Source organism: Schistocerca serialis, chromosome 4, assembly GCF_023864345.2.
Source record: "Schistocerca serialis cubense isolate TAMUIC-IGC-003099 chromosome 4, iqSchSeri2.2, whole genome shotgun sequence".
Classification (NCBI taxonomy): Eukaryota; Metazoa; Arthropoda; class Insecta; order Orthoptera; family Acrididae; genus Schistocerca; species Schistocerca serialis.
In genome coordinates, this window is record NC_064641.1 from 25660963 (window position 1) to 25687544 (window position 26582).

Below are 26582 nucleotides of genomic sequence, written 5' to 3' on the forward strand. Positions count from 1 at the left end.
AGTGACAGTTATTCCTGTACTGATTTTTAAAGTTAATAGAAGTAACTTATTTTCAACCCTCAGGTGCTGTACCACTTGTCTTACTGATAAGTGCAGTTACTATACCACAAAATAACTTTTAAGGATAGATTTTACTTTTGTTTTTCAGTTATGTTCCAGTATTTCTACAAGCATAGAAAATTTTGATCATTATATGGACTTTACGTAAATCTTTATTTAAACAATACTAATAAATGTTTTATTAAATCAATAAATATTACTGAATATTCAATTTTCTTACTGTACAAGTCATGACAAATATTGCTTATGTATTCTCATAACTTTTATTTCAAAACTATGTACACTGACAGTTTCTCTAGCCCGTATATTGCCCAAGTACTGAAACAGCACTGACTGGAAGAAAATACTTTTAGTTTAACAATCCTGATCCATATATCTACTTTAACAACCAATCACTGAAGTCACACACACATGGGAAAAAGCCAACTTTAAAATCAACAACAAAATAATGCATTTCAATAAATACAAGAAGTTTGAAGGCAGTAGTCTCTTCAGTATTAAACTGCGTATCATTTTTAAAATTTAAGTTTCACAGTTTATACACACACTCTTTCTAGACACACACATTTGGGACAGTTGTGACTGGTACACATAGTTTATTGGCTTGTGTTTCCTCAGTACACATTTCCCTGGAGTTACCATGTCTGCAAAACTGTTCTGCACTGAATTCCAGTGTCTATATATGTATTTTATATACACACGCACACAAACACACAAGATGTTTCTGTACAACAGTCAAGTTAATGGTTAGTGTGATGTTTAACTACATTTACTTATGCTTACCAACAAAATAATACTTCTTGTGAACATCAGCAGGTTTGAATTATGCAGTCTGGACACAATTAGTAACTGCCATTAAATGACAATGAGGACAATTCTGATTTCATATGTGATGTAATATTGTTACCCATGCACACGATAGCCTCACAGAAAAATGTATTCTTTGACTTATCTTACAATTTTATCAATCTGAAACTGACTAAAAAAGGGGGAACAATAAAGTTAAAAAGAGGGAACAAAGTTTAAACAAATTTCTCTGTGAAGATGATTCAATATTCTTTCAAGAGGCCAGTTGATATATACTTGTTTTTAAATAAATTATCACTACAAGAGGCTGACTAGAGGGAGCCAACTATGGAAATCTACAATTAAAATGAACTATGTTAACATAAAAATTAAATAACTTTTTAAGTGTAGTGTTCATGACGAATAGTGCATGAAATGGCTTTCAGTGATTTCGTTAAGTTCAAGATAATTCTGTATAGTGAAAAAGTTGTTATAATGTAATACAAAAACATACATTCTGTATGCATACCTCCTGACATATACCTGATTCTCAGGAATTTTTCACATAACAATCCGTTCAAGAATTCTGTCAATAATTGATTGTTCTCGTTGTTATATATATGTACAGAGAGAGAGAGATAAATAAGAAATGATGGAACATAAGGAATTTGTTGCTCCTGACTGCCTTATCAGCTCTATATGTTAATTAGTGTCATAGAATGTACATGAATTTCAATTCAATGAACTTATAATAGAAAATCTCACTGATGGTAACATGCATGCAGGGTGAATCCTGTTACCTGCTCTCATTCCAAACCTAGCAGTGATCCTCATCTACAGCGATCCCTACGTTAGTTCAGCTATTACTGCATTAATTCTAAAACTCAAAATTAATGAAAATGAAGTGAGTCAATATTTGACATTTACAAGCATCTGAATAGGTAACTGTTTGTGTCTTTTTAAATTAGGAAGAAAATATATGCATGAAGCACTAATTATTTGATTTTATCTGGTAAATAATACCATACCATCTTCAAGTTACATATATAGAATATCATATACATTTACATATTTCTTAAATTAAATCCACAATTCATAAATTTCTATGTTTACTATACAACACACATATTTACAAAATTTATCAATCATATTATAGATACAGGCAACATTCTGTTCAAAGATAAAAGTTCAGCAAATAAATTTAATATTTTATATACAAATCATTGAAGGAAAGTCCAGTGAGTGAATGGTTAACAAATAGTTAAAAATGAACTATCAAGAAGTTATAGACTTCTATTGTGACAGAATGAATGGAGTAATGCTATGAGAAACTTTCACAGGCTTTTTTCCTTGGCAATGCTGTTTCTGTGAGAAGTTACCTAAAAATAATTGTATGAATATATATTATCTAAAGGAAGTAGTGAACAAACAAATACCACAGAGATGATAAACTCTGTATTTGAACTTTAAAATGGAAATTTGCTATATGCCCAAATGTACATCAATACAGTAAAAATGTAATTACAAGCAAACCACTGCGTAAATTAAAATTATGTGATGTTAATGATCATTATTTATGATAGTATTCATTTACAAGATTTTACACTATGTACAAAAAAAGAAAGACAGTCTCAATACAGACTTATATTCTGACATAATTTCTTCCCAATGTGGCAGTTTCTTAAACTTGAGTATGTTATCCACTTTTTAAAATTAACAGTTCAGAAATCTTTATACTAAACAGGAACTGCGCAAAACAATTACAAGAAGATGAATACATCAATATAAAGAGTAAAGTTACCAACAAGTAGAAAACACACATACTCACTCCTTATCTGCACATGAATAGATGCTGCAGCTAAAACATTAATGTTAGTCATTGGTTCTGTTATAAAAATGTGTGTTCTTGTAAAACATTGTCCTGCTCTATAAAATCCATATTAAAAACCTTTGTCTTCCTAAAGAACTTCCAAGCATCTGATCTCTGTGGTTGTAAAATGTGCATATGGTAGTCACATGAGAATTTTTCATTGTTTCTCTATGAAAATACATATAATCTATGTTCGTTGAATTCATGCATCACCAGTTTGTAAGTTCACTTCTGTTTAAGTGCACACCTTTCCTGCCCGAGCCGTAACTACCTCACACAAATACACACATACACATTTAGACGGACACACATTCTCTCTCTCTCTCTCTCTCTCTCTCTCTCTCTCTCTCTCTCTCTCTCTCTCTCTCTCAAGCACGCCATTGTTCTACCATACTTGCCAGCAACAAAAAAGGGCAAAAAGCTGGAAAACAATGACTATTGCATTCAATGAACTTTATGCAGGAGCCAAATCAATTTGGTCCACAGATCCACGAAGCAAAAAAAGGAAAGCAGTATGCTAACATAAAAATTAAAAAAAGGGTAGTCAACACACTAGTGCTAACAACACTGCCTGAAGTAATGGAGTGTGACTCTACATAATGGTTAGTAATGATGTTTAACTGATTAAATTAGCTGTACTTTAAAACAACACAGTTATAGGGCAGAAAATGATCAAAATTTCATAAAATGAAAAACGTAAACTTTTAGAGCAAAAGAGGAACCAAATAATAACTGGACTTAAAATACAAAATTTTACAACCTTTTTTGTATAATAAATGCTTTAGAGACTGATGTGGGAAGTATACATACATGCATCATGTTTCACACAAATAGGTTTTTCTACATAAAACAGAAAGAAACCATTAGCACAGACATACAACTGGCAGCCTCACTCATCCACAACATCCATCCTGTTTTACTTTGAAACCAGAGACTGCAGTATTTGTCCAAAAAAGCCAACTACTGACTGTGATATCCACAGTGTCCCACATTGTGGAGGCCAGATCATAACTGCAGGATTCCTGAAGCACAATAAATACGAACCAATAAATATGATGGTCATTAATTTCTCAGGTTTAGAAAGGAAAGTGGAATTTTTAATTCCAAAATTAAATGTTAAAACTTGACATCCTACTGATGTACTGTATATTTTGTCAACATAGTAAAGGAACTGGTAAGATACCTTTTGTTCTTTTTTCCTTAATTAGTGAAGAATATGTATTCAACCTTCCTAAATAACTAACTGCAATGAAATTAATATTGGTTATATGTATGAAGTATTAACAGATCAAACTGAAGGTGATAAATGTATATATAAGAACAGACAAGTATTTCTCTCACAAACTTTTTCACTTTTTTGGTTTTTAAACCAACCAGACAATTCCAGAATCCTGCAACTCTATGCTCTGACCATCCACGGCCTCTTCAGCAATTTTTACGTTCAAAGCACGACATCGGGCAGGGGTGGCGGACACTAGGCTCGCGAGTCGTTGTCGTGCACTATTTTTCGCTCCTTGTAGTATATCTCCTCTGACTCCTTGTCACAAAGCAGCAGGATAACACCCCCAAACAGGAAAATGGCTGCTCCCCAGCCAACACCATACGCCCATCCAAACTCCCACACAGTGCGATTACCTGTAAAATAATGTAATATCAAGAAAGTAGCAAAATGTATGCAATTACAACAGTAAATTTTTTATTCTGTATTAAGTCCAGCATGGGTTTTCTTACTGTCAGATGACCAAGTGCTCTCCTTTTCAGAGACATAAAATTAATGCAACTAACACTTTTTGCTAGAGTAATAAACCCTTCTGCAACAAATTTTTCAAAAATAAACTGACCTAAGTATGTTCCCATGGATTCTGAACATGGTTCTGTTAACAACCATCATTAAAACTTTTCCTATTGATTCAAAACATTTCATACCATAAATATACTTGGTGTAAACTGAAATGAAGCTTAAGAAGTTTGCCATACTTTATGATCAATATTAAGAAATCAACCAGTACCTTGACTCCAAAATAACTAGAGTCTGCCATAATAGTCTCCATTTTATTTACGAATCATTAGCATATTTCTGTTTAAAAAATAGTGTTGTGTTTCACCATCTTCATAACTACATACATATCACTTGTAGATTTTATTTATTTATTCCACATCTTCAGATAGACTGTACGGGTGCATGCTCACACCTCTAATGTCAATTTATCCAAGCTTTTTACTCAAGAGTTACTCATTCACAGTGTAGCTTGCTTACACCGCTTCAAGTTTAATGGTGAATGTAGTACTGTAAATGCTACTGTTCATTTCAGCTGATTTTGCTCTCCTCAGGAACCAATAAAATTCAATAACCATGTAAATACTTAGCAAGCAATCCGTACTGTTCAGCAGATACCGCATTACCAATCACACACATATGCAATATTGTTAAGGTCAAGACCTTTTGGTGGCTTTTGGATCATACATCTCCAGTCAGGCTGTGTATAATCAGATTTGAGAGATTGCTTTATAAGCTTGTCTATCTGCTATATGTATTCCTCTAGTAAAATGACTCTGCATATCTCAGTGAATGTTGTACGTCATCCACCTGAATCGACCCAGGAACAGTGTGATAGTACGTATGTCCTATTCACGGATGTGACAATGTAGCCTGAAGAATGCATTTCACCATCTGCTCATTTGATGTGCTCTCCATAGTGCATGTAACAACCCCCCCCCAAAGGGATGAATATGTTCTCACCTGAGGTAGATTAGATGTAGATTACTGTATCTGTTTCATACTGGTGCCATGACAACTGTGAATGTAACAATAACATCATGCCTTTTTCATGGTGCTTTCAGATGTGGGATCCATCTGATAGATGGTAATATCTGACCCCCAGAGAATGAATGACAGAACTGATTAGTCTTTAGGGCAGATGAAAAGTAACTAAACATCAAAATCAACTGTCTCCATTTCCTTTAAGGACTGAAAGTTTCTAGGAGAAGAAAAGGACACTGCCAATTTGCTCTTTGTGGCATCATCTGAGGAGCAGAATTAGGTAAAAGTGGAGGGAAGGAAACAAATATATGAAACTATAAGGAATCCTGACTTCATCGACCAGACCTGTGTTGCATGTGCAATGTTGGAAGAACATTCTGTAGCATACACATACACCCCCCACCCCACCCAACCCCTCTCCCAGTCCCGCCTCCTGTTAAGTCCCAACTTTCCTGGATCTCTAAAATCCCTAAACTGACACACACAATTGTGTATTAGAGACAGTGAAATTCTATGGCCATACTTAAAATAAACCTAAGCATTAAGAGGACTGCAAAATTTAACATTACCACTTTAAAGACCAATGACAAAGATGCAACACTAGTCCTATTAGAAAGATCTTTTTCTTGAACAAAAGGGTGGTTAGAAAACAAACCACAACTACAAGTAGTTGCTGACAATTGAAAACTACTGTGGAACTGATAGCAGTGGACACATGATTCTCCCCAACATTTTTAGTTACAGTCTATTAACTGGCTTTTTGCTTTAATGTGGTAGCTTTCTTCATTAGTTGAAAACTCCACAATTATGCCTCCTTGGGATTACTGCTAAGAAACAGTGCCACCGAGAAAGAATTTCTAAAGCTCAAAAGAAGTACCATAGATGCTCTGGGTGCAGAAATATCTGGATTTAAGATGATATAACTGCAGTCTATGGTGTTTGTCCTACCCACTTCACATATGATTTTGGGAAGCTGAACAGTTCCAGCAAATATAGTACACGATATTTTTGCTTACTCTACTCTCTCTTACTAGACAAGCATCATACGGCACAGGGAAATGTCTAGACTTAAGCTTCTGTTCAAATTAGAAGAGCAACATTTCATCAGGAGTATTTACTGAATATAAATTTTCGTCAATAATAATTGATCAGCTGACCGCAAACCTTATACATAAAAACAACTGTACGTGAAGGATGTCCTAGTACATTTTACAATTTTTTAGTAATTACTCACATGTGAAATCTGCTCTTCTATAAAAGCTGTTACTGAGTGCCCAGAAAGACTGACTGATTGATTCAATAAAGAACTTCTGTTGAAGATTAAACACCTTCAACAAGGAAGGAGACATAGTTCCAAATCCCACATGCAGGTGCCCAAGGCAGTGATTTATACTAAATAAATTCTGAAATCCTAAAAATATAACAGCATAAACCGCCACTGTTTCAAATCACTGACTGACAGTAAGTAAACAAACATGTGGAACTGGACATATTGTTAGCACCTGCAATAATATATTAAATCTGAAGTTTGGCACTTAAACAGAACCCAGTAATTCTTATAAATTTCAGTTTGACATTTGTAAATTTCAGCTATTGCACTTTCTAATCACTCTGTCATCCAAGTACAAAATTTACTGCACATTGTACATGGTTTGAGAGACGATTTTCAACACTTTTTAAAAAATCTGGTTTCGATTACTCTGACATTCATCCATCAGCTGTATTTAGCACTTTCCTTTTTTGATGGAAATATTTTCATTGCATTTCTGTAGCACTGTTAAAAAAATAGATAAGATGTTTAAAGGAAAACAATAAATACCACTGATCAGAGACAATAACTACTATATACATTGGTTACGCTAAATATTATGAAATATTTGTGTAACATTATTGTAAGAAGTTTACTGGAAATAAATACTAGTCAAACAATATATCACTGGGAAAGACGAATATATACCTTCATTTAATTCAGCAGCAAAGAATACTGGGTAAACCACCAAGGCAATAAGAATGGATATTACTGCAACAAAAATAGTCAAGTAAGCATGAATAATCACAAGTATGTCTACAGGTAATTTAAAATATGAGTTTATTTTTTAATTATCTAAACTATTACTAATCACTCACAGAACAGTGTCAAAGTTGTTAACTAAACTGTGGAAATATTTTGTTTAAATGTGAACATTATTGAGGTATATACTCACAAGAAAGCACCATCACATACACTGCAATCCTGTAATACTTGTACTTGGTGCGGTGGTCTTTACTCCGCAGACCAAGACCTGTCAGGAGTGTAGCTACAACGTCTGTCAGCAGTGTGATAACACAAAGAGCTGCAGATGCCTGGATGTACACTGCAACAATTTTAAATTCTTAAGCAAACTGCAATTTAGAATAATACTTTAAACTAATTATTATAAGCAGCAACAGCCCCCCCACTCTCTCTCTGTTTCTCACTCACTCTCTCTCACACACGCACACACACACACACACACACACACACACACACACACACACACACGTACGTATATATGCAACAATGAAGAAACTCAACATTAATCTCACTTATGACCTATAAATTGTGTACAGTAGATGTCAAGAGTAGAGAACCTTCTATGATGCGAAATAATCAATATATACATTAACAAAATACAAACAAACCATAAAAATATTGTTAATACAACATGGATCAGCAAGATACTGTTTAAAGCTATTCAGCTAAATGTAAACAAGTTGAATTGAATTTTATGTGATCCTGTAAGATTACATTGTGTACAGTAAATGTACGTGTAATATAGGACATGTCAAAGTATTAACATTCTTTATCACTTATTTTTCTACACCTTTAGCTTACATTTTTACATCACTGATAATGAATAACAATATATACAAATTTAATGGCATACGTATTCTGCAACACTGTAAAACTCTTTTTCAATGAGATAGTCTTTAAGTTTCTTTGGAAAGTCATTGTAAAGTACACTATCTTGCAGGTTTTTGGGCAGACTTCTGATACCAGAGTAATAGGGTACTTTTTCTAGCATTGCCAGTCTGTGGAGTATGCTCGATACTTCATTCTTCCTTCTTGTATTGTGGGTGTGTACACTAGCATTTGTAATCCAGTCCTCACTACCTTTTGTGATGTACATTATTGTTTTGTATATATACAACGATGTTAAACATAAAGCTGCTACTCAAAGTTTTTGCAGAACAACACAATGAGATGCTTTTAAGGGCAAAGCACACTGAACTGAGCTGCTTGGTTATTTTATGTGTGTATTGACTCTATTTTAACTAGTTATTCAACTGAGCCACAAGGAATTTTACATGGCATGCTTCATTTAGTGTATGACCATTAATGTCTACTTCTGGTGCCAAAAGGTCATCATCACTGCTGAGTATTTGAAATCACATAATACGAATCTTTGTAAGATTAAGGCTTTAACTGTTAGCTGTTAACCACATGTTCACCTATCATCTGAGCTATTCTCCTTATATACCTTTGGCAACAATTTATTTCCTTGTTGATTTAGGGTCATTCCATATCAAATCACCCAATAAAAAATAAATTTTACACCCACCTCCTTAGATTTTCATGAAATTTGGCTCAAATGGTTCTAATACCATCCTGACAACACCTGCAATTTTTTTTTTTTTTTTTTTTTTGCTGTATCTCTTACAGTTTTTTTTTACAAATTTTTAAAGTTTTTATGTTTTGCGTTTTCTGAACCTTCGGAAATGGTCAGTTTAATTTGTATTCAAAACTTTAAATTTGCTTATCTTAAAAACTCTTTTAGATAACATCATGAATTTTTGCAGCAAGTTTATTTATTATACATATTTGAAGATAAAAATGATGCTATTAAAATATATTAATATTTTCTATGAAAAAAATATATATATGTATTTTTTTCTTTTTTCTTTTTTTTTTTTTAACGGATGTTTTGTTTTATAAGAATTGCAATATCTCGAGTCTCAGACCTGATAGAATGCTCAAATTTGTTTTAATTTACTCTTAAACATATAGGCTACTTGATAAAACAAAAATAATGATGGCTTTTTAACATGTTTATTAATTATAGTAGATTACATTAGAATTATGTACAAAGATAGTTTACTTACGGCACTTATGTATAACCCAACTGATTGCTTGAAACATTGAATTTTTTGAGTAATTTTGTCTTTTTAATAAACATTAATGCTGATTCAAACTGTTTTTCCACTTCATCCAAGAGCTTTCAGTTCTTTTGATACAGTCTTTTTTGAAGTAATACATTCTCCCAGTGCCGCTTGAGTGAGGTGCGTCTACTACACAGACTATGTGCTCCAAAGGCACTATGCAGGAATCTTCTCTTTCAGGCCAATAAGATGATGCAGCGGGTCCTGAAGGATGTAGAAATCGAATTTCTGCATCTTCTTCATCATTGAATATTGTTTGTACCAGTTACCATCATAATTTGCAGCCACATAGCAATTTATGGATGGTTCAACACGAACCCAATCGGAAGAAGAATGGAAAGAAAAGACTAAGGAGGGTTTTACACTATCTGTAGTCCTTCTAATTTCAAGGTTGTTTGTTGGAAGTGGTTTGAAGTTATGAAAACTTCTAGTTCCAGGAACGGTTGGGGTTGCTGAAAAACGTTTTTCTAGTTTTAACCGTAGCAAATCAGCTTCTTTTTTTGTCAATAAAGTGAAAATGAATGTTTTCAATATTTTTTTCACAAAACTTATACACATCGATTGCTGTCATTATTTGTTCTTTATCTGAAAGCTGTAGACTGGCTTTCCTTAAAATTCTTTTAATAGTTCCTCCTAGGCCATCACAAATTGACTTCCCATGACTTGTTGCAAAAAAAGAGTGTTGGGCCTTCAAATTAAAGTCTCTCAAGTGTTCAGTCAAATTTTTAAAACTGTTTCTATTTTTGTACTGCCAAGCACAACCATCTGTAAAGTAGTGAACTGAGTCAATGTCAGCATGATGTAATGACAGCCACTTTGTAATTTCTTTTTGTACAAAGTTAACAAAACCAGTGTCATGTTCTTGGTCATCACTAATAAAACAGTGGTTGGAAACAAAAACATTGTTTTCCTCATTTCTTAGAAAAACTCCAACTGGGTGTAGAGTACAACCACCTCTATTCCAGTGGTAACTTTGGATCTCATTTTGTATAACAAAGGAATAATTTTCACTGAAATCCATCACAATAATTGCTGTTTTGTGTGGTGGGTCTTCTTTCAATCTTTTAAAGGCTGCTGATTGGGATTTTGCTATAAACGAGTGTGGGGCGAGCTTTTCCAATGACCTAACCAATAAAGAAATGTAGTCTTCAACACTGATAGACTGTTTGATCATTTCTGCCCTGTCTGTGTTAACCCACTGACTGATTACAATTTCTTCTTCTAAATCATAATCTTCGCTTAGTTTTTCAGTTAAGCACTCTGTTAGTGCAGTATTGGCAGGACAGCTGTTGCAATGATGTAGCATGCAATTTTGGTTTTCTGTGTTGCACACAAGCATCTTAATTAGGTCTTTATAAGATTCTTCAATTTTCACAGCATCCAGTAATAGTTTAACATACTGGTGGATACTGCATACACATACAGTGTGTGCGCCTGCAGCACCAGCAAGGATACACCATTTAGGTCTCAAGAAACAAAATTTTGAAAATCCTACTTCTACCTCGGGATTCTCCCATTTGAAAGAATAATAGAGTTCTCTCAAGTTACACAAAATGAGTCTTTTTTGCATGTACACATTTTTTTGAACACTTACTTTGTCTTTTGTTCCAGGTAGCACTCTGGAACTTTCATCCTTTTCATAAAAATCCGTTACAAGTCTTACTGTATTTTCAGAAAGAGTTTTACCTTTTTTTGGACCAGGAGTTTCCAAAATACCCTTTTCATATTTTAGCTTTCTAGCTTGTCGTACCATGTACTCACTTACATTAAATTCTTTCATCACTTTATTTAGAGTCCAAGTGTCTGGAGCCAAGGTCAGAATCTGGATTTTTTTTAGACCTCCCAACAGATGAAATCTTCTCTTTCATAAGAGAAATCATTACATCAAAATCCTTTGCTTTCTCAACCACACTTTTATCTTCTTCGTCATCATCAGAACTTGGTGCATCATATTTTAATGCTTTTGAAACCGCCTTTTTTGCAGTCTTTTCAATACTGCTAACCTTCCTTTTAAAATAAGACCCTTTACTTTGTTCTGACAAGCCATGAAGCTTTATCGGTGTTAAACCTAAATAATCAAGAGCAATGTTTGTTTGTACGAGGGATTCATTTCTGGATTCCAATGATTCTAATTCAACCATGACTTCATCATCTGTTTCCCTTTCATTGACTTCAACTCTTAATTTTTCCTCACAAAAGTTACGGCATGTTGAGCAAAGCTTTTGTCCAGGTTTTATGCTAATATTTTTTGTCAGTAATTGTGTAGAAAGATCCAAGCCTACACTTCTCAACGATTTTTGATGGGCTTTTTGTGTTTTTTTAGTGGGTCTACACATGTTGGCTGATACTTTTCAAAAACATTTAAAAAGTAGTAGCTGTGGTGTGAACATATATTCTTAAATTCACACAGATTAATTCCAGATCGTAAGTGGATCAAATCTTTTTCTTCCTCACTCAATTCTGATACCGGTTGTAACTTTTTTGAAGGTGTGTAGGTTGTTTGGAAACAGTCAGATTTTTTAAATAACCCTACACTATAGGTTTGAATATCTGACATACTGATTTCACTTTTGGTCTGATTACTGTTCTGGTTACTTTTGTAGGATATTGGAAAAGAATCTCTGTAAACTAAGCAACAGTACTTACTGAGAGTTCGAATAAACTTAATAAAATACTATCCAAGCACTATTTAACACTGTAATAATTTTTTACTTCAAAACATAGGAGTAACAATACAAAAACTTATTTTCGGTGTCTAAGTCACTTGGCATTTTTTATTTTTAAAATATAATTAATATTATTTTAAAAATTAGATAACTATTAAACAGGTTAAAAAGCCAACATAACTTTTCTTTTATCTAATAGCCTATACAATTAAGAGTATTTTAAAACAAATTTGAGCTTTCTATCAGGTCTGAGACTCTAGATATTGCAGTTTTTGTAAAACTAAACATCCGTTAGCTAAAAAAAAAAAAAGGAACCTTATAATTTTTTTTTCATTTGGAAGAATTTAAAAAATATCTTTATGGTAATTTTTTTTAACATTTAGATATAATACACAAACTTATTTCATACTAATATCTTGAGTATTCTTTAATATACAAATTTTTTTAGTTGTGAGGACACGTTTAAGTTACAATTTCCGACTGCTGAAACAAAGCCAAATCTAAAAACTTTAAAAATTTATAAAAAAAACTATAAGAGACAGAGCAAAAAAATTTTACAAGTGCTTTCAGGATGATAAAAGAAGTAATTGTACCAAGTTTCATCAAAATCTGACATGGTTGGTGTCAAGGCCTGGGTGACTTGACATGGAATGACCCTTTAGTCGGGTGTGTCACTGATATTTCTTGCTCCTTTTCTAGACTGCTCTAATTGTCTGGTTCACGTAAGACATGCCTTATTCACACTGAATGTAGTACACATCAGGCTTTTGGAGACCTAGATCATCATTAAAATTACAAAGAATTTTTTTTTATCTTTGTTGAAAGGAGCATAATACACTGGATGCCTTGCTTCCATAAAAGAGTATGGATCTTTACAAAGATTGGGACAGATTAAGTTTCTCTCTCTGTTTCAATTTCTTCCTCAGGAACTGTTTACTGGCACTGCAGCGGCTGCTAAATTTGTCAATATGAGCACACACACCTCCACAACAGTATTCATAGGTGTTGCAATTCTCCAACAAAGCTTTCTTGTGTGTGAACATTCAAGCTCTTTAGACCAGAGCTTTAAGCACAGAATTCCTTTGCAACAGATGGTGATGGCACATGGCAAGGAGAAAGAGTTCACTGTGGGTGGGTTTTCTGTATACAGTGTGACCCAGGGAACTGTCAATTCTTCTCGTAAGCAACACATCAAGCCAATGTAGCTGACCCCTTTAATCAGATTCACCATGAATTTTATATACTTAGACTTTAAATATCCCAGGAACACTTGAAATTTTCTATTCCGTGTGGACAAACCACAAACTTGTTGCCTATGTATTGATAAATATATGTTATTCTGAACTTTGGGGATTCTAGTGCATTTGCTTCTAAGCAGTCTATGTATAAGTATACTGCACTACTTCAAATATGATGATGAAACGAAATACAATGAAACCCATATCATGAAGCAAATGTCAAATTCATGAGAGCAATTAAAAAAAATAAAGGATTCTTATCACATTACAAATTTTGGAAAACCTAATAAACTATGACAGTTTCAACTGAAGCAAGGCTCTCGGACCAGCACTCAATTTATTAAGATCTCATGAGCCATCTCCTCCACGACACACAATGTGTGTTATATGAAATAGAGTGGGTTCTGAAAAGCAAATGAACAGTGAAGTGTGTAGTGGGTGCCACTCTAACTCAGACTGTACAATAAATAGTCGTGCGACATCACGAATATTACACAGCCTGGTTAGAGTGCAGGCAGGAAGTATTACAACACAGCTCACAGCACATGAATAAGGCACCTGGGATGGTAGTTGAAATAATGTGCATAAATAAACAACTTAAATGTCCTCCCAAAAACACATCATTAATAACCATGCCAAGAAAACCAGATAGTGTAATCGCGGTGTTTAAGCATTAATAAGCATAATTAAATGCTGTAATTTGAATTTGATAATCACCACGTCAATTCGGAGACCACACGGTTCAAGAACTTAAGAAAGCATTATACTATGCTGTGCAATGTGTAAGGGTAGTATCAATATCAGTGATAGTTTCATCAGTAATTAATTGTTTGTAATTAATTAAAAATCTATTAATACAGCAGAATGCCATGAGGTATCAGTGGACAAAAGACAGGAATATGCACAAATTGATACCACTGGTTTGAATCTAATATTAATGGTATAAGTTTCATCACCATAATCATCATCATCGTGACAAATTTATTACACTTATATTACACGGAGGGTGCCCGATGCTATACCACGATCTAAGAGTGCAGGCACCATCTTACTCCACTTATACCATCTGCACAGAAATGTGGGGGCATACTGCAGACTGAAAGCTAATACTGCGGCATCATCTCCTATCTTGGAAGAGTTGTCTTATTTGTCAAACATCCAATTTTCACACCCCCATACACTCCAAAAAGATCTTTCCAAAACATCAGGCACTGACAGATACATCCCCACCACAGATCTCTGTTAGCAGAACTATCCATTCACGCTTTCATTCAGGGAATGCCAGTCCAGTTTTGCAAGAAATTGGAAACTTCACCCCATGACCTAATAAAAAATTTAGGCTATCAACACCCTGTGCTTCTTTTAGAAGATTAAAATTGACCCTAACATGACAGTTCAGAGTCTGCCAAACACATACAACTGCCGAAAGCAGTTAAAGAACACTTATTTATCTATATTCTACCTTCTTGACTGTTGTTGTTGTTGTTTTCAGTCCTGAGACTGGTCTGATGCAGCTCTCCATGCTACTCTATCCTGTGCAAGCTTCTTCATCTCCCAGTACTTACTGCAACCTACATCCTTCTGAATCTGCTTAGTGTATTCATCTCTTGGTCTCCCTCTACGATTTTTACCCTCCACGCTGCCCTCCAATGCTGAATTTGTGATCCCTTGATGCCTCAGAACATGTCCTACCAACCGGTCCCTTCTTCTTGTCAAGTTGTGCCATAATTCTATTCAATACCTCCTCATTAATTATGGAATCTACCCATCTAATCTTCAGCATTCTTCTGTAGCACCACATTTCGAAAGCTTCCATTCTCTTCTGGTCCAAACTATTTATCGTCCATGTTTCACTTACATACATGGCTACACTCCATACTTTCAGAAACAACTTCCTGACACTTAAATCTATACTCGATGTTAAATTTCTCTTCTTCAGAAACACTTTCCTTGCCATTGCCAGTCTACATTTTATATCTTCTCTACTTCGACCATCATCAGTTATTTTGCTCCCCAAACAGCAAAACTCCTTTACTACTTTAAGTGTCTCATTTCCTAATCTAATTCCCTCAGCATCACATGATTTAATTCGACTACATTCCATTATCCTCGTTTTGCTTTTGTTGATGTTCATCTTATATCCTCCTTTCAAGACACTGTCCATTCTGTTCAACTGCCCTTTCAAGTCCTTTGCTGTCTCTGACAGAATTACAATGTCATCGGCGAACCTCAAAGTCTTTATTTCTTCTCCATGGATTTTAATACCAACTCCGAATTTTTCTTTTGTTTCCTTTACTGCCTGCTCAATATACAGATTGAATAACATCGGGGAGAGGCTACAACCCCGTCTCACTCCCTTCCCAACCACTGCTTCCCTTTCGTGCCCCTCCACTCTTATAACTGCCATCTGGTTTCTGTACAAATTGTAAATAGCCTTTCGCTCCCTGTATTTTACCCCTGCCACCTTCAGAATTTGAAAGAGAGTATTCCAGTCAACATTGTCAAAAGCTTTCTCTAAGTCTACAAATGCTAGAAACGTAGGTTTGCCTTTTCTTAATCTAGCTTTTAAAATAAGTCGTAGGGTCAGTATTGCCACACGTGTTCCCATATTTCTACGGAATCCAAACTGATCTTCCCTGAAGTCAGCTTCTACCAGTTTTTCCATTCGTCTGTAAAGAATTCGTGTTAGTATTTTGCAGCCGTTACGTATTAAACTGATAGTTCGGTAATTTTCACATCTGTCAACACCTGCTTTCTTCGGGATTGGAATTATTATATTCTTCTTGAAGTCTGTGAGTATTTCGCCTGTCTCATACATTTTGCTCACCATATGGTAGAGTTTTGTCAGGACTGGCTCTCCCAAGGCTGTCAGTAGTTCTAATGGAATGTTGTCTACTCCCGGGGCCTTGTTTCGACTCAGGTCTGTCAGTGCTCTGTCAAATTCTTCACGCAGTAACATATCTCTCATTTCGTCTTCACCTACATTCTCTTCCATTTCCAGAATATTGTCCTTAAGTACGTCACCCTTGTATAGACCCTCTATATACTCCTTCGACCTTTCTGCTTTCCCTTCTTTGCTTAGAACTGGGTTTCCATCTGAGCTATTGATATTCATACAAGTGGCTCTTTTCTCCAAAGGTCTCTTTAATTTTCCTGCAGGCAGTATCTATCTTACCCCTAGTGAGATTAGCCTCTTGACTACCCAGTGTAATTTCAAGTCGAACAGGTAAGCCCTACGGTACTTTAAAATTGCAGAATACATTGAGTGAGCAGTGTAGAGCTCATTAGTAATCATCTTCTAAGGAAAAATTTGGATTAGTTTGGGTGTCAAATCAGCAGTGTTATCTAGGCTTTGTGACTGAAGTTCTCCATCAAATATTGCTTGCACAGACATAAAATTTTGTGGCCAATGTCCATTATAATCATTGCCATTAGAGGTTCATTAGAAAATCAATTACTTCATTCGGATATGTGGATCAATATAAAAATAACCAATGAATAAGGGAAGGAAAGAAAGATACAGTTTTCAAAAACAATGTTTATCTCCAGTATCCTGCAAGAAATAAAACCTTAGTAGTGCCAGGAAAATACAAACTTCAATTGTGCAGTCCATTACAACAAAGAGTGCATTCCATAAAGAACTCTAGTATAGAAAGTAAAGTACTGGAATGACCAATTAACATACGTGTGAAGGACGTTTCCTGTGAAATATTGGCTGGCACTAATATACCAAAAAGAGATGACCATAAATATCAGAGAAAAAATAGGAGATTGAACAGGCTAGTTGACACCACCACCACCACCACCACCACGCCACTGATGCCTTGGCTTCTTCAGTTACTTGCCAACAGAAAAAAAGGATCACATCAGGACTTTAGTACGGAACACATCAGTTGCTGACATAAGCTTCCACTGGCAATCTCTTTTTTACCTCTCTCTGTGCTTCACTATTTGTTGGTAGGGCTCCCTATATATTATGGATAACAACACTGGAAAACAGTGGGTTACCTTTCCTTTCTAATGTATTACTGACAGTCCTATTACTTAAGCATCTTGTACCTTCTGACTATATTCCTACTACATCACTGATGGTGTATGTTGACTCCAAACAATGGAAGACCCAAGTTCTGTCGATCAGTATTACTTACCAAGAATGATTAACATTTACGGGTGCAATTGGATTCTTAGCTTTCAGCTACACATCCTGAACACAATTTACTACCTGCACTTTGATTCCTCAGCATTTTATGAGGCCTGTGGGACTGCTGCACACTAATAAGAAAAATCAAAAATAAACAACAAAAAATCTTGCCGGTTGGGTAACACCAACTGCCTAGAGCAGCACGAAGTAAGAAACAGTGCCAAAAAAGTAACAAATTATTCATTTATTCATAACGTGTAACAGTCTACACAACACAGTAACAATAGCATGACGAAATTTACACAAAGACACATTCTAACAATAGAAAAAGTAAGCTCCTTATGAACTACACATTTTGTTAAATAGCAGGAGATAAACCGTGGTGCAACTGTATACTGTATCTGTTGACTGACAGTAACCTGTTGACATACAGTAAACATGCAAGTTTTTATGCTGGCTACTTAGCTGACTGAATTATAATGTTCAATATATGGAATCTGTCAATATGTCGAGAACTTTTTATGGGAATTTGTTTTCTTTCAGCATACAACACGAGGATTAAGAACGGCATAACAACCTATCCCCGAAAACATCGCCATATGCTGCTAGGCAGTGCTGTACTTGAGAGTACTGGAGGGGAACTTGAGGATTTCTTCATTTGAGCACTAGACAGTATAATAGGAGCAGCGAGCTTACAGATGTGCCTTTGATGTGTGGAAGGCCGAGTGCAATGGACGAGCCACACGATACAATTATCGAGAATGCACTACAGTTTGCACGTCTGCTTCAAAATTTGTGCAAGTATGGGTCATTAAGAAGTGGCAGGCTAGTGACGGCAGGCCGCGATCAGTGCGTTTGGTCATTAGGGAAGAAAGTATGTTGAATTTTGTAGAATTATCAGGTGACCTGCTGGGTCATGTCATAATTACTCAATGATATTTTGGCAAACAGACTTGTTGCCATCTCAGGTGGGCCCTGATGACTGTTGCTCCACTCCTGTTTGTGTCCATTCCACTGTGGTGACAAAAGTCATAGGACAGTGATACGCACGTATATACAGATGGCAGCAGTATCGCGTACACAAGGTATAAATGGCAGTACGTAGGAGGAGCTGTCATTAGTACTCAAGTAATTCATGTGAAAAGATTTCAGACGTGATTATCGCAGCAAAACAGACTTTGAGCATGGAGCTAGACACAGGGGCATTCCATTTCAGAAACCGCTAGAGAATTCAGAATTTTAAGACCCACAGTGTCAAGAGTGTGCAAAGAATACCAAATTTCAGTCATTATGTCACACCATGGAAAACGCAGCTGTCACCTAATAATTGATACTAGCAGTGGTTAAATAGAGTTGTCAGTGATAACAGACCAGCAACACTGCAGGGAATAAATGCAGAAATCTACGTGGGACATATGACGGAAGTGTGACACAATTTGACATTAATGAGCTATGGCATCCAACAACCGACACAAGTGTCTTTGCCAAGAGCACGACATCCCCTGTAGCACCTCTCATGGTCTCATGACCATATCAGTTGCACCATAGATGTCTGGAAAACTGTGGCCTGGTCAGATGAGTCCCGATTTCAGATGGTATGAGCTGATGATAAGGTTCAAGTGTGGCACAGACCCCACAAACCCATCGACCCAAGTTGTAAACAAGGGACTGTGCAAGCTCACGGTGCCTCCATAATGGTGTGGGCTATGTTTACATGAAATGGACTGCGTCCTCTGGTTCAACTGAACTGATCATTGACAGGCAATGGTTACGTTCAGTTACTTGGAGGCCATGTGCAGCTTTTTGTGGACTTCAGGTTCTCAAACAACGATGTCATGCCACCATGCCACAATTGTTCGCAAATGGTTTGAAGATCATTAGGGACAATTTGAGTACATGATCTCGCCACCCATATTGCCTGACATGAATGTCGCTGAAAATTTATGGGACATAATCAAAAGGTCCTAATCCCACGAACCATAGACCTTGCTGCTGGTGGGGAGGCTTGCGTGCCTCAGCGATACAGATAGCCGTACCGTAGGTGCAACCACAACGGAGGGGTATCTGTTGAGAGGCCAGACAAACGTGTGGTTCCTGAAGAGGGGCAGCAGCCTTTTCAGTAGTTGCAGGGGCAACAGTCTGGATGATTGACTGATCTGGTCTTGTAACACTAACCAAAACGGCCTGGTACTGCGAAGGACTGAAAGCAAGGGGGAAACTACAGCTGTAATTTTTCCCGAGGGCATGCAGCTTTACTGTATGGATAAATGATGATGGTGTCTTCTTGGGTAAAATATTCCAGAGGTAAAATAGTCCCCCATTCGGGTCTCCAGGCGGGGATTACTCAGGACGACATCGTTATCAGGAGAAAGAAAACTGGCATTCTACGGATCGAATCGTGGAATGTCAGATCCCTTAATCGGGCAGGTAGGTTAGAAAATTTAAAAAGGGAAATGGATAGGTTAAAGTTAGATATAGTGGGGATTAGTGAAGTTCGGTGGCAGGAGGAACAAGACTTTTGGTCGGGTCAATACAAGGTTATAAATACAAAATCAAATAGGGGTAATGCAGGAGTAGGTTTAATAATGAATAAAACAATAGGAGTGCAGGTAAGCTACTACCAACAGCATAGTGAACGTATTATTGTGGCCAAGATAGACACGAAGCCCGTGCCTACTACAGTAGTGCAAGTTTATATGCCAACTAGCTCTGCAGATGACGAAGAAATTGATGAAATGTGTGATGAGATAAAAGAAATTATTCAGATAGTGAAGGGAGACGAAAATTTAATAGTCGTGGGAGACGAATTCGATAGTAGGAAAAGGAAGAGAAGGAATATGGGTGAGTAGGTGAATATGGATTGGGGCTAAGAAATGAAAGAGGAAGCCGCCTGGTGGAATTTTGCACAGAGCATGACTTAATCATAGCTAACACTTGCTTCAAGAATCATAAAAGAAGGTTGTATACATGGAAGAAGCCTGGAGATACTGACAGGTTTCAGACAGATTCTATAATGGTAAGACAGGGATTTAGGAACCAGGTTTTAAATTGCAAGACATTTCCAGGGGCAGATGTGGACTCTCACCACAATCTATTGGTTATGAACTGTAGATTAAAACTGAAGAAACTGCAAAAACGTAAGAGATGGGACCTGGATAAACTGACTAAACCAGAGGTTGTACAGAGTTTCAGGGAGAGCATAAGGGAACAACTGACAGGAATTGGGGAAAGAAATACATTAGAAGAAGAATGAGTAGCTTTGAGGGATGAAGGAGTGAAGGCAACAGAGGATCAAGTAGGTAAAAAGATGAGGGCTAGTGAAATCCTTGGGTGACAGAAGAAATATTGAATTTAACTGATGAAAGGAGAAAATATAAAAATGCAGTAAATGATAAGGCAAAAAGGAATACAAACGTCTCAAAAATGAGATCGACAGGAAGTGCAAAATGGCTAAGCAGGCATGGCTAGAGGACTAATGTAAGGGTGTGAGGCTTATCTCACTAGGGATAAGATAGATACTGCCTACAGGAAAATTAAAGAGACCTTTGGAGAAAAGAGAGCCCCTTGTATGAATATCAGGAGCTCAGATGGAAACCCAGTTCTAAGCAAAGAAGGGAAAGCAGAAAGGTCGAAGGAGTATATAGAGGGTCTATACAAGGGTGACGTACTTGAGGACAATATTCTGGAAATGGAAGGGAATGTAGGTGAAGATGAAATGGGAGATATGATACTGCGTGAAGAATTTGACAGAGCACTGACAGACCTGAATCGAAACAAGGCCCCGGGAGTAGACAACATTCCATTAGAACTACTGACAGCCTTGGGAGAGCCAGTCCTGACAAAACTCTACCATCTGGTGAGCAAGATGTATGAGACAGGCGAAATACCCTCAGACTTCAAGAAGAATATAATAATTCCAATCCCAAAGAAATCAGGTGTTGACAGATGTGAAAATTACCGAACTATCAGTTTAATAAGTAACGGCTGCAAAATACTAACACAAATTCTTTACAGACGAATGGAAAAACTGGTAGAAGCTGACCTCAGGGAAGATCAGTTTGGATTCCGTAGAAATATGGGAACACGTGTGGCAATACTGACCCTACGACTTATTTTAGAAGCTAGATTAAGAAAAGGGAAACCTACATTCCTAGCATTTGTAGACTTAGAGAAAGCTTTTGACAATGTTGACTGGAATACCCTCTTTCAAATTCTGAAGGTGGCAGGGGTAAAATACAGGGAGCGAAAGGCTATTTACAATTTGTACGGAAACCAGATGGCAGTTATAAGAGACGAGGGGCATGAAAGGGAAGCATTTCTTGGAAAGGGAGTCAGACAGGGTTGTAGCCTCTCCCTGATGTTATATAATATGTGTATTGAGCAAGCAGTAAAGGAGACAAAAGAAAAATTCTGAGTAGGTATTAAAATCCATAGAGAAGAGATAAAAACTTTGAGGTTCGTCGATGACATTGTAATTCTGTCAGAGAGACAGCAAAGGACTTTGAAGAGCAGTTGAACAGAATGGACAGTGTCTTGAAAGGCGGATACAAGATGAACATCAACAAAAGCAAAATGAGGATAATGGAATTTAGTCGAATTAAGTCGGGTGATGCTGAGGGAATTAGATTAGGAAATGACACACTTAAAGTAGTAAAGACATTTTGCTAATTGGGGAGCAAAATAACTGATGATGGTTGAAGTAGAAAAGATATAAAATGTAGACTGGCAATGGCAAGGAAAGCGTTTCTGAAGAAGAGAAATTTGTTAACATCGAGTGTAGATTTAAGTGTCAGGAAGTCGTTTCTGAAAGTATTTGTATGGAGTGTAGCCATGTATGGAAGTGAAACATGGACGGTAAATAGTTTGGACAAGAAGAGAATAGAAGCTTTTGAAATGTGGTGCTACAGAAGAATGCTGAAGATTAGATGGGTAGATCACATAACTGATGAAGAGGTATTGGAATAGGATTGGGGAGAAGAGAAGTTTGTGGCACAACTTGACTAGAAGAAGGGATCGGTTGGTAGGACATGTTCTGAGGCATCGAGGGATCACCAGTTTAGTATTGGAGGGCAGCACGGAGGGTAAAAATTGTAGAGGGAGACCAAGAGATGAATACACTAAACAGATTCAGAAGGATGTAGGTTGCAGTAGGTACTGGGAGATGAAGAAGCTTGCACAGGATAGAGTAGCATGGAGAGCTGCATAAAACCAGTCTCAGGACTGAAGACAACAACAACAACAACAACGGCAACAACATATAAACGATCTTCCGTCTAATATAAAAAAGCAGAATTATTTCTTTTGCAGGTAACACAAATATTGTAAACAATTAAACCAGACATACAGAAATGAAAGACATGTATCATTGACTGTTTTCTACACATGGTCTTATGCACAATTTTAAAAATACACAACATATTCATAATGTGTATGTTTGCATGGCCATCTTTTGACAGCAGCCTCTGCTGACAAAGAAGCAATGGAGTAGAGAATACATAAACAGGAGGCAGAAACACCATAAGTGAATTACACAACTTTATAATCAAAATGGTATTTAAAATCTCATACAACTGAAAATGTGCAAACCTATGTATTCAATTTGCAAAATAGCCACATAAGATGCTTTATAAATAAAAGCAAAACAGTCTGGTGTAAAATTCCTTTAATTAAATTGCAGTATGCTTAAGATGGAGAAACCAACAATAACTGACCAACATATTAGTTCTGCACATTCAGGTGTTCTGCACCAATGATAAGTGTAACACATGGTGAGAAAATAAAAAAAAAGGGTAGAAACTTAAAAATTTTTAGGTGCTCATACTGATGAGAACTTAAAGCTGGAAAAAGTATATTTTGAAACTCCTACAAACAACTTAGTTCAGCCATGTTCCACTTAGGATCATAGCAAATATTGGGAAGAGAGAAATCAGTAAGTTAACATATTTCACATATTTTCATTCAATAATGTTGTATGGAATAATGTTCTGGAGTAACTGAACTTTAAGAAAGAAATTATAGTGCAAAAAATGTGCTGTAAGAATAATATGTGGTTCTCACAATCAATTCATCTTGTACACAATTGTTTAATGTGCTGGGCATTCTGACTACTGCTTCACAGTATATTTATTCCCTCATGTAGTTTGTTGTAAATAATTCTTTAGAGATCAAAAGGAACAACGATGTACATACATACATACATACATACATACATACATACATACATACATACAATATCAGGAGGAAAAATGACATTCATTATCCCACATTAAGATCATGTTTAGCACAAAACAGGGCACACAATGCTACAACAAAAATTTTTGATAACTTACCCAGCGATAAAAAATGGCCAACAGAAAGCATAATATAATCTGAAAACAAACGGAGAAACTTTCTCCTTGACAACTCCTCCTATCCCATAGGAGAATTTCTATTAATTTAATGAATAAAGGGAAAATGACTTTTTCCACATCATTATGATCTACTGTGCAAAATGATCCATTGAACATGTAACTAACTCACTAGTACATCAAGGAATGGGAGGTTGCTATCTTCCACTTCCATGATAAATTGTATGTTGGGGTGCAGCAAATTCAGGTGACTGAAAACTCCACTTACACTGTCCTGCACATGTGGCCAGGTGACAAACTTGTCATCCACATAATGACAGAAACAAGTCTGTTTTTTTTGGCTGTGTCCAGGGCTTTCTCCTCAACACCATCCCTGGAAGATGTCCAACAAAAATCAACTTGTTTCTATCGTTATATGGATGACACACTTGTTCCCTGGCCTCATATAGAGGACAGCGTAAGTGAATTTCTCAATCAGCTGAATTTGCTGCACCCTAATAATGTTTATTATGGAGGTAAAATATGGCATCCTCTCATTCTTTGACGTCTTACTGAAACGTAAAGCAGATGAGAAGCTGGGACGCTATGTGTGATCTTTATCTACATACCCCGAGTAGTCACCACAGCTCCCACCATGAAGGATAGTGCTATGTGAATGGGTGTGTGCAAAACACCATCTGCGACCTAGACAACCTTTCAACTCAACTGGAGCACTTCAAAACAACATTCCGGAGAAATGGGTACAGCAGCAAGCAGATAAGGCTGTACCCACCCAACAGCAGGAGGAAAAAGAAGAGCACAAGTCACTAACATACGTCCCATTTGTCGGCAATACTCAGGAAAAATTGGCAGGATCTTTGAGCTATATGATATTAATTGTGTATTTTGTTTTCACCCACTACAACATTGACCCCATTACATATACTGAAGTACGATTTTGGGCTTTGCGGACCAGGAGTCTACGAAATCACTTGCGAGTGCAACAGAGCATGCAATGGGGAAACAGTAAGCACTGTAGAAGAGAGGTGTTGTGAAAATGTCACAGTGAACCACGCCAGACCACCAAATCAGCCATGGCCTACAATAGTATAAAAACTGGTCGTACTGTGAACTACAAGCACATCAAAAATACTTGGGCAATCTTCCTCTTCCTGGGATTTCGCGATTAGGTGCCATTGGAATCAGGATCCATGATAATGTAATTAAAAACGATGGCAGCCAACAACTGAGGTGGCATGGAATCCTGCACTGAACCTAGAAAAAGAAAAGTGTTCCCTTGCAATGACCATCCTGCACGTGTGCATTTTGCACTGTGTTCTGCAGCAAAGTGGTCGTTTACATGTTTTTCGCTGATGAGGCCACATTCACTTGGGATGACTTATTCAATCACCACAACGACCATTTGTGGGCACCAGAAAACCCCCACTGTGTGTGGGGCACAACATCACTTCACAGTTAGCGTGTGGACGGGTTTGGTCGACGACTGCTTAGTCAGGTTGTACATTTTACCACCCCACTTGACTACCGCAAAATTTTTAGACTTCCCTGGAATAGGTTCTTCCAGGCTTCTTTGAAGATGTTCCAGCAAATGTGAGGCGCAGCATGTGGTTCCAACATGATACGACACCAGCTTATATTGTGCACACTGTTCTTAGGTATTTGAATCAGTCATGCCCACATCGATGGAGTGGACACAGTGGACTGGTTCCCTGGCTCCCATGCTTACCGGGTTTCTCATGTTCTGATTTCTTTCTGTGGGGAGCGATGAGATCTCATTTATTCCAATCCTGTGGAGTGGCAAATGGATCTCTTCGCAAGAATCATATGTGCAGCTGCTGCAATCAAAGAAACTTTCGATGTGTTCGAGCGTGTCCGGCAGTCAATGTTCCATCAGTATCGGGCATGTGTGGTGTCTGCTGGTGCAAACTTAGACCATCGGTTCTAACATTACAGTTATGCTTATGTCATACAACATGTGTACTCATTATGTCCAAAAAGTGTTTCAAATGAATCACTCTCATTTCCTTTCCATCTTCAACCTTTGTTACCCCTTACCCTGACGCTTGCTGCCATGGGTTCCTATATAATTCCCAATCCTTATGATGTCAATCATCTCCCCTAGAGATATGTTGCAGCATTTCTAGTACATCCTGTATAACTGCTGGGGGGGGGGGGGGGGGGGGAGAAAAACACACACACACACACACACACACACACACACACACACTCACTCACTCACTCACTCACTCACTCACTCTATCTTATTTCGCATCTGAGCTAGTCATAAAAGAAGAGGAAATACAGCACTTGTTGCAAAGCATTCCCCATGCCTTATTTTCACAATTACAAATGCGCTAATAATAGATGTAAGTTGTGTGCTATCTGTGATTGTAACTTCTGGGTTAGGGAAATATTTACTAATAATATTCCGTCTTCATTCACAATATTTTTATTTCTTGATTACGCGTTTCAGTGCTAGAACTCCGTTTTCAAGGATTGTATAGACATAAAGGGTGTTACATCTGCTTCAGTTT

The 26582-nt window shown here is 36.8% G+C and overlaps 1 protein-coding gene across 2 annotated transcripts in view; it reads right to left on the reverse strand.

Annotated features, from left to right (window-relative positions):
* Positions 1-304: 304 nt before the first annotated feature.
* The window catches only part of LOC126473759 (transmembrane protein 47), a 149682-nt gene continuing 123404 nt past the window's right edge, over positions 305-26582 (reverse strand). For both annotated transcript variants that reach the window (XM_050101016.1, XM_050101017.1), the window contains 3 exons: positions 7682-7831; positions 7435-7497; positions 305-4351 (listed from right to left, as the gene is read on the reverse strand). In XM_050101016.1, coding sequence (XP_049956973.1) covers positions 4191-4351; positions 7435-7497; positions 7682-7831 — 374 coding nt within the window. In that variant the 3' untranslated portion in view covers positions 305-4190. The remainder of the gene's footprint in view (positions 4352-7434; positions 7498-7681; positions 7832-26582) is intronic.